General features: G+C 41.2%; 1 protein-coding gene across 1 annotated transcript; it reads right to left on the bottom strand.

Moving 5' to 3' along the window:
• Positions 1-244: 244 nt before the first annotated feature.
• Positions 245-7,911, bottom strand: ACTBL2 (actin beta like 2). The gene is given in 2 exon segments (XM_082457313.1): positions 245-1,885; positions 1,887-7,911. Coding segments are annotated over 2 exon segments (1,458 nt in total). The 5' UTR covers positions 3,210-7,911; the 3' UTR covers positions 245-1,750.
• Positions 7,912-8,552: the final 641 nt, after the last annotated feature.

The following is an 8,552-nucleotide window of genomic DNA, read 5'->3' as shown; positions in this document are numbered from 1 at the left end:
TAAGATGTTGATATCTTAGAGACACTTCACATTAAGAGGTATTGCTAGGGCTTCCCTGGTGGCGCAGTGGTTGAGAATCTGCCTGCCAATGCAGGGGACACGGGTTCGAGCCCTGGTCTGGGAAGATCCCACATGCCACGGAGCAACTAGGCCTGTAAGCCACAACTACTGAGCCTGCGCATCTGGAGCCTGTGCTCCGCAACAAGAGAGGCCGCGACACCGCGATGAAGAGTGGCCTCCACTTGCTGCAACTGGAGAAAGCCCTGGCACAGAAACGAAGATCCAACACAGCCAAAAATAAATAATAAATAAATAATAAATAAATTAAAAAAAAAAAACTGATGAAAATTTATTAAAAAAAAAAAGAGGTATTGCTAGTTATTGGACATAATAAAACAAAATTCTAAAATCTTTTCAATAATAAAATTGGAAATACTATACTGATACTAGAATTTATAATTTTCAAAGATGCTGCAGCTATGTTTTCCCACAGTGAAATCCTTGATAAGAGAAATATCCAAAATCATGGCCTATAGAAATTATTCAAGATATGCATTATTATGCTAAGCAATAGAAATAAAATTATCCTTGTCAAGCTGTAGCATACTGACATTAATTAATTTAATATTACAGTATCTTTCTCTCTCTTTCTATTTTAAAAGTTAGGCCTTAGCTGTAGTAGTTTTGCTGTTTTACAAGTATAATGAAGTTCGATAAGTTAAACATTAAAATATGTGTTTGACCAGCAGAACTCCATTCTGAGCTGAAAATAGTTGATTTATAAACAATATTAATGGAACGCTGCTGTTTCATTATGCTAATTTAATAAGGAAAACAAAATAAGGAGTTACTAAAATGGTGACTGTTGGGGAATTAAGAAATTCACATTAGCTGCTCAGATAGCCAGATTTATCAGTATATTTTAAGATAAAATATTCTATTTCCTTAGTGCTTATGTAAATATGGATTTTCTTCATCCATATAGTTCATTATCTCTATACAAAGAAGTAAAACAAAACCAAAATTCTAACTAATAAGACATGTTGGCTAAATACATATACATTTTTTACAGGGTGGTACAGCCTGCTAGTGTTAAATATTTTAAGCAAGAACTAGTATTTAAATTATTTATTTATTTATTTATTTATTATTTTTGACTGTGTTGGGTCTTCGTTTCTGTGCAAGAGCTTTCTCTAGTTGTGGCGAGTGGGGGCTACTCTTCATTGCGGTGCGCGGGCCTCTCACTGTCGCGGCCTCTCTTGTTGCGGAGCACAGGCTGCAGACACGCAGGCTCAGTAGTTGTGGCTCACAGGCTTAGTTGCTCCGCGGCATGTGGGATCTTCCCAGACCAGGGCTCAAACCCGTGTCCCCTGCATTGGCAGGCAGATTCTCAACCACTGCACCACCAGGGAAGCCCCAAGACCTAGTATTTAAAGCTTGAAAATTCTGAAAGGCCATTTCTCATTTTACTCCTTGTCACTTATTTTCATTTAAGCAAGTCTACATTTCTTTGAACCCTAAAGGTAAAGAAAATAGAATAGGATCTAAGAATCCTCCTTAAATTGATAGAGGTCAAGATATGGTTAGCTGGTGGGGAGCCCACAGTACTTGGATGGAGATGAGTTTGCTGGTTTACCCACTAGCGAGAGTGGAAGATTTACCTTGACTCAATTGCAGGTGGATAAAAGCAGAACCATTGCTATGACCTAGAAGTTGGGGACAGTGTAAACGCATTGGCATGGAAGCCCATTCAGAAACATTTCCTGTGGATGCTGGGAGGACCAGCCTCATCATAGTCCTGCTTACTGATCCACGTCTGCTGGAACGTGGACAGGCTGGCCAGAATGGAGCCCCCAATCCAAACGGAGTACTTCCGCTCCGGGGGAAGCTATGATCTTGGTTTTCACAGTGCTGGGTGCCAGGGCTACAGTTTCCTTCTGCATCCAGTCAACAGTGCCAGGGTACATAGTGCTGCCTCCAGACCGCACGGTGTTGGTATACAGATCCTTGTGAATATACACATCGCACTTCGTGACAGAGTTGTGCGTTGTCTCGTGGATCCCACTGGACTCTGAGCCCAGAAAGGAAGGCTGGAAAATGGCGTCAGGGCATCGAAAGCGTTCATTCGTAGTGGTGATCACCTGCCCATCGGGAAGCTCGTAGCTTCTCTCCAGTGAGGAGGATGAAGCAGCACTGACCATTTCTTGCTCAGAGTCCAGGGCCACGTAGCACAGCTTCTCTGTGACATCGCGAACAATCTCCCGCTCAGCGGTGGTGGTGAAGTTGTAGCCTCGTTCTGTTAGGATCTTCAGGAGGTAATCAGTCAGGTCTCTGCCGGCCAGATCCTGACGAAGAATGGCATGGGGCCGGGCATAGCCTTCGTAGGTGGGCACAGTGTGATTGACCCCATCTCCAGAACACATCATGATGCCTGGGGTCCAGCCCGAGGCATAGAGGGACAGCACAGCCTGGATAGTCACATACATGGCAGGTGTGTTGAAAGCCTTGAACGTGATCTGAGTCTTCTCCTGGTTGATCTTGGGGCTGAGGGGTGCCTTGGTGAGGAGGATGGGATGCTCCTCCAGTGCCACGCGGAGCTCGTTGTAGAAAACGTGGTGCCAGATCTTCTCCATATTGTCCCAGTTGGCGACCACTCCGTGCTCAGTGGGATACTTCAGGGTCATGATCCCTCTCTTGCTCTGGGCCTCATCCCCCATGTAGCAGTCCTGGCCCATGCCTACCATGACCCCGTGGTGCTGGGGATGCCCTACCATGGAGAACACAGCTCGGGGGGCGTCGTCAACGCCAAAGCCGGCTTTGCACATCCCTGACCCATTATCCACCACCAAGGCAGACAGCTCGTCGTCAGTCATAGTGCTGGCCAGAATCTTCCAGATGAGCGAACGGAAGTTAAATATAGAGTAAGTACCAGACTCTGGTGGGCAAGAGAGAGAATGAACAGGCTGAGAACACTTCAGAGCTGCCTTCAAAGAGGGGAGCCTGTGCTGTGATGACAGGTATTTAAAGGTACACATTGGCACCACCCATGTCCTATTCCACCAGTTCTCAGCATTTCTGGGTGGGATTGCCTCTGAGGTATTAATCATGATGATGATGATACAAATCATTAGTAGACCTTCCTTCATAAGGAGAAAATTGCCTACCAAGTGGCCAAATCTCAGGTTACTGTAGTTAGGCAACCCACACATGGCTGTCAGCCTGCTTTGACGCAGTGTCTAGACAACTATGGTGATGCAGTGGGGGATATAAAAGCAAGATGAGAGGAAGCTAGTGTGAGGTATGGGTAACACTGCCAAAAGGGCCACTGCCTCCCCGGTTTACCTTCCGGGTCTATTTTCTGTAACTAGCTTTGACTTTTCATTCTTAGTGTATTGTTCTTATGAGTTTGACTTTGCAAACTTTACTTTTCAAGATTTTTTTCCCATTAGATTTCTAACCCCACAGGATATCATCATGATAGAAACTGTTTTAATGAATGAAAATAATGAATGGCCAAGAGAGGCCTGACAGCTGTAATTATAATGCATTTGTATCATGTAAAATTTAGGATATTTAACAGACTTCTAAGCCATTAGAGATCAAGAAAAATCAATAAATTAAACCACTACATGTTTTCTTTTCTGATGTAAATTTCTAATAACCAAATTTCATTAAGCATTACTCTGGGTAGACATTGTTCATAGAACTAGGTTTATTGTGTCCATGTTGATTGCACAGAGGCTGATTGTTCAACCACCTTGTGTGACTTATTAAAGTGCGAATTATAAAAATTTTATTTATTTATTTGCAATAACTCTTGAGTTATACAGCAATGAACAACGTTTAGCGATAAGGTAAATTTTAAAGTAATATATTTGCACTGATCTTTAAAACGTTTTGATCTTCAAGATTCATATACTGTGTTATAACATCAAGTGTATCTGTAATTGTTAACATGTACACAATTGAAATAGTAAGTACTATATTAGCTTTCCTTCAACTTTAGGTTATATTACCTACCCCTGATCATTTCATAGGAATAGTATGTCTGAGTTTTAGTTTTAATATAGAAATATAGACAACCTGGTAATATGTGTACCATGATAAAATGTAGGATATTAGTAATGTCTTAAAAAGAAAGAACAATTAAGGGAGTTCAATCCTTTGTTCCTATACGTATTAGGTAAATAAGATATAATCTCCCCTGTCAGCTCATCTAACGCAAATAAATTTTTCATGCCCATGTCTGAGTTCTCCAAAACCTTCCTTTTGGTTAATTAATTAATCAACTAAATAATGGTCACTTTGTAAGAGGTAGTAGCAGCCCTATAGTACTGGACATATGTGTATCCTATAGTTCCAGGCTAGAACCAGGCAGTGTCTTTGCCCATGAGCTTCCTGGAGAGTCATGGTAACACCAAGCTGTGAGTGTCTAACCCTCTTCTTTGTCTACAAGTTGATATAGAATTATTTTTCTCTGGGTTTTTCCAGTGCTTTACCCTATAATGTGACTTTAAAACTTTCCTTCTGACAACCAGTCATAAAATGTCTGCTTCACTACAAAATCCATAGCTTTGCTTTTTTTTTTTCCCCACTAGGACTATCTTTTCCCTTAATTTTTTCTGTAACTGCAAAATCAATTTCTCCATCAACAGAATTGAAGAACTTCACCCTCACACCTTCACACTGAATGGTTTTGTGTACTTCCTTTTCTTGTAGCACAACGAAGCTTTTGATTAAAACAATATTTTATTGCTATAGGACGGTGCTTCTGGAAATGTCTTTTTCTTTTTTAGACCTGTTACAAACTACATGCACATCCTACAAAACTGAAAAAAAAAACCCCAAAAACAAAAAACCAAAACCCCACAACATTGCATTTAGCATCAGTTCCTATTTATGAATATCTAGTCTGGAATATAAAACAAAGCCATGTTGATATAGAAGCCCGTATGACACCAAGAACAACCTTTAGAGTCTAGATTTATGATAGCACTCTCCTTAGAATTGCCTTTGAACTGAGAGCTGGCTAGTAATGAGTCCACACAGCATAACTGATGCCTTGAGAGTGAGGCTGATGTGTGCTTTTGCTAGAAGACCTTCTAACCTCTGTTCAATTTTGATGTCCCAAGAGAAATTTTCATCAATTATATATTCTTAAAATAAGACTAAGTTCTTTTAATTAACCCCCAACAATACAAGAGGAACATATCATAATTCAACAGCCATTTAAAAATATCATCTGTGGGACTGGTTAAATTTTTTAAAAGTAGCAAGAATTTGTATGAGTGAAACATAGGAAGATGGGTTTACAAAGGCTGGGCTCTGGGAGGCTGTTCCTGAAGGTAAGGATTTCATAACCAACTGGAATTTACATATGTTTAGTTAGTTACCCAAACCTAAAACCTATGGGGGGCCTTTATGATTAACTTTTGGAAGCCCAGAATATCATTTTCTTTTACATTTGGCCTAGTTTGACTATCATGCAGCTATACAAAACCCCAAGGAAGGCATAGGTGTGGGATTATACGTAAGGACAGTTAGCTAAGGTGACTTGGAGCAGTGCCCTACTCCCCATCACAAGTTCCTCATCACCTTGCCTTTTCCAAGTAACCTTCTAGTGATTCAATCCACAAACACTTATTAAACATCTCCCATGTGCTGGGCTCTGGTGATGTACTGGTGAATAAAACACAGCCTTTATTTTTAAGGGGTTAAATGCCTGGTGGGTGAACGTCACCTCTCAGCAGGCTGACATGTGGTCACTCTGCACTGATGCAAGAGTAGCCAGCTTGTGTTCTGATGGGGTACGGCCTGGGCTGCACCAGACTTGCGACATATTTTGAATATCATTCCCCAGTACACAGATAATCATGGTTGATGTATAGAGAGAAGGAGCACGGGGTGATATGAAGGAGGAGGGAGAAGCCCTTGAACCTGGGGTGAGGGGGAGGGGAAGGGCGAGGCTAGGGAAGAGGAACCCTGAGCTGAGCCTCAGAGGATGAACAGGAGGCTGCTGGCGGTCAGTGGAGGGAATATCGCAGGTGTGAATGCAACCAACTTGGAAAAAAATCAGAGAATCAAAAATGTATTTGGAACTAGGTATCTACACACGTGTCAGCAAGGGTTTGGAATGGGAGTCTGGGTCCCAGTAGGCATGAGAGAACTCTAGAATTGGATGTAACTTTCCCTCTGCGCACAGAAGATTTGACTAGGGGCCCCTTGGCCATGTGTCCATAGAGGCCAAGTCTCAGTGATTACCTTCTGTCCCCAGACTCTCATCTCTTAACCAAACTGCTGAGACAGAGTTTTAATGAGGCCCCTTTCTGCTACCACCCTAGGGATTCAATTTAGAACTTGAGGCCAGCTACTTTCCTCCTTGCTCTTTACTTGTTCCTTTCCTTGTGCCCCACTCTCTTTTGTCCTTTGTAGGTTTTGCACACATGTATACCCCTTCCGCTGTGTAGACTGCTCTGACACTCCCCTTCAGCTGTACTCTGCTCTTAGTGGAGATTTGATACACGTTTAATAAACAAATACATGGATGGGTAGGTAGTGAGATTTTTTCATGACACGCTGATCTATTCATTGATAGATTGATATATCTGACCACTTTTGAAAAATTAAAAACTGCTTTACTTTATGGTTATATACTGTCTAATATTTACATCTCATATTGATAAAATGGCTTAATCGTATCTTGGGGACTATAATTGTTCACTCAGGAGAAGTCTCTAACATATAGCTTTAATAATTTCTTATGATAAATCCACCAGAAGCAATTACTACTAATAATTATAGTGATTTTCTGTTTATTTGTTTTAATATATAATATTTTATAAAAACATATGAAAAATTTATAAGTACAACAACCACTCCCTCAAATAAAACCCGACTTACCTGGTTTTTTTAAAATTAATTTTTATTGGAGTTGAGTTGATTTACAATGTTGGGTTAGTTTCTGCTGTACAGCAAAGTGAATCAGTTATACATATGTCCACTCTTTTTTAGATTCTTTTCCCATGTAGGTCATTACAGAATATTGAGAAGAGTTCCCTGTGCTATACAGTAGGTGCTTATTAGTTATCTGTTTTATGTACAGTAGTGTGTATATCTGACTCACCTTTTTTTTAAGGCAGGCGTGGGCAAGAGGGAGGAAGAAGTGGCATTGGTGAGGTGCCACGTGGTCAGTTCCAGGAAGCACTTGGAAGGATAATTGGGGTGCAAGAATTGTTTTAGTGGTGCAGCTACCACAGCTCCCAGCCCCCAGCCTGTGCTGGCCTGCTTTCTGTGAGGAAGACCAGTGTTCACTCGACAGGGTGATAGGGCTCCCCACTGATGTTTAACAGGACTGGAAATGAATTTTATGGCAGTTCTTCCTAACTTCTAACCTTAAAGTGTGCCATAGATCAGCTTTTAGCTAGTTCGATTGACTTGTAAACAAAGTTGTTAAGAGGAGGAATGGATTCCTGTGTACAGTCGGTGAACCTTGGAATATATCTTGACTCTAAGGAAAGAGGAGGAGAAGCAGGGGAGGAAGGTTGTGCAAATGGAAATGTCAATATTCACAGCAGCTTGGCCACTGCTGATGTGAAGCAGATATTATCCAAGACTGAGGCAAGCTCCAAGCTGTGTTGTGATTCTGAAAGGTGGAGAGAGTAACAACAAAAATTGTGAATACTGATCACTTAGTGTGTGCCAATCTCTTTGCTAAATGTTTTCCTTACACACACCAGTTCTTTAATCATCATGATAGTCCTCACAAGGTACCCATCTTAGACGGATTAAACTGAAGCTTAATGAGAAAAATGACCAAAGATATACAGAGTGATAGTGGCAGTGTCCAGCAGATCAATTCCAGAGCTTTGCCTGGAGATGGGCTTAAAGAAAGGGTGCAGGACGTCTGACTGGCAACCAGTGAGAGAGGCAGCCAACTAGGACTATGCCTGTGAAGGCTTTGTTTTCCCTGTTGGGAAACATCATCTTAAAGTGTCCAAATACCATCTTAGAGCGAAGGCGAGGTTGAATATTGAAGTCAAAAGAAAACCAAATAAAATTCTTGAGAATTTTAGCAGGTTCTTCCATGTTATTGATTGGAATATCAAGACCTCTCATTCTCTAAGTGAAGAAAAAGAAATGGTGACTTAATGCCTGGACTGAGAAAGAATCTATTATCTAAAATAAGAAAATAGCATAAGAGTGATTTCAGGAGGGAATAGTAAGACGGGCTAGTAAAAGGCAAAAACTAAATCATTATGGTAAATGAATGCTTTGGATTGCAGCCATGTGGGAAGTGAAGTCCTCCAGGTGTCCATCTTCAGACCCCAAATGGCATTGTCTCTAAATATCTAGATTTGACCATGACATGCCAAGGGTGAATAGTAGAAAGTGTGGCAAGGACTTTCTACTTTCAAGGGATTTAGGAAGCGTGGTGCATGGGAGAGCCTGGGGTAATTGAATCCATCTGATGGTCTCTGAAGTAGGCCAAGAGTAGAAGTCAACCAAAATGGTTAGGAACTACAGATTATAGAGGTTAAGGTGGCAAAACTTGA

The sequence above is a fragment of the Balaenoptera physalus genome (genome assembly GCF_965194825.1).
Source record: "Balaenoptera physalus genome assembly, chromosome: 3".
NCBI classification, from domain to species: Eukaryota; Metazoa; Chordata; class Mammalia; order Artiodactyla; family Balaenopteridae; genus Balaenoptera; species Balaenoptera physalus.
Note: the sequence above shows the minus strand (reverse complement) of the source record. Positions and strands in the feature narration are given on the sequence as shown.